The sequence below is a fragment of the Odontomachus brunneus genome, unplaced genomic scaffold (assembly GCF_010583005.1).
Source record: "Odontomachus brunneus isolate Ranch 3 - 2012 unplaced genomic scaffold, Obru_v1 Obru_scaffold_019, whole genome shotgun sequence".
In the NCBI taxonomy this organism is placed as follows: Eukaryota; Metazoa; Arthropoda; class Insecta; order Hymenoptera; family Formicidae; genus Odontomachus; species Odontomachus brunneus.
In genome coordinates this window covers 447,754-448,908 of record NW_022639469.1, presented here as the reverse complement: position 1 = coordinate 448,908, position 1,155 = coordinate 447,754, and the positions used below count along the sequence as shown (strand labels likewise).

Genomic DNA, 1,155 nt, shown 5'->3' with positions numbered 1-1,155 from the left:
TGTATATCCGCATGATTTTTTTCGATAGTTTGATATATTACACGGAGATATATCTAAAAAAGTTAGTTATGTATCAATCAGAATTTAAATCAACTATACTATTTACATCAATTAGACTGTTTATTGAGATATGAACAAATTATATTTTTAGTTAAGGTAACCAGACAAATTTGTTTATATCCGTTTGGGCAAAGAAACCAAATTTGTACTGACTAAACTTGATGGGTTATTTTAAAAATCTGTAGATGTCATCTCAGATTCTTAAAATAATCTCTCAGATGCAGACTCTGAAAGCCGCGAAATAAACAAGAGCATTTTTCGTCTTTCGAGCAACTTAAAAAGAAAATCATTTTATAATTATGATATTCGTAACATTAGACCTAAATGTTTTAATTGACTCGAATAATATTTCATTATAATTATCAGAAGTTCTGTTTAATTCAATCAACTTGTTTGTTTAACTAATCGTTAATCAAACTATGATAGTTTCTTTTTAATGCGTCTAATATATAAACTGATTATAGGGTCATGACACAACAGCAATGGCTATATGCTTTACTTTGTCAGTGTTAGCTGAGCACAAGGATATTCAGGTACTTTTCTATGGGAACAAGTGATAAATTCAAAGAGGAAACTGATTTAATCCTGTTAAGTCATTAAATAGTTAATTAATTCCTACTGAAACGGCAGAAATATTTACTATTCGTCGCAGTATATTTTTTCGTGTATCAATTAAAATTTATTAATCGAATGAAATTTGAAGAAAAGCAATTTTTTAATAATATAATGATGTAAATATAAATATACATATAAACATTTTCTGAAATTATTTCTTTGCATGTATATAAAATATCACGAAGTAATAAGACATACAATTTTAATTAAAATCGGTGGTATAGGATCGCGTCAGGGAGGAGGTCAATACTGTGATGAAACAGTTTGAGAAGAAATTAACTATGACGGCCCTGCAGAGTCTGTCATACTTAGAAAGATGTTTGAAAGAAACGTTGCGGCTGTATCCTAGCGTGCATTACATAGCGCGAGAAATTGCGGAGGATGTGAAATTATGTGGTAACAGCAATAAATTTTTGTAAATGTATAAACATACTTCAGATTTAACGTTTCGAAATCAATGCAATTAAATCGGAATTATAT

The 1,155-nt window shown here is 28.9% G+C and overlaps 1 protein-coding gene across 1 annotated transcript in view; it reads left to right on the top strand.

The window, feature by feature from the left end:
- Positions 1–1,155, top strand: part of LOC116841884 (cytochrome P450 4C1-like) — a 5,536-nt gene that overhangs the window by 3,519 nt on the left and 862 nt on the right. The window contains exons 8-9 of the mRNA XM_032810337.1: positions 525–593; positions 900–1,071. Coding sequence (XP_032666228.1) covers positions 525–593; positions 900–1,071 — 241 coding nt within the window. The remainder of the gene's footprint in view (positions 1–524; positions 594–899; positions 1,072–1,155) is intronic.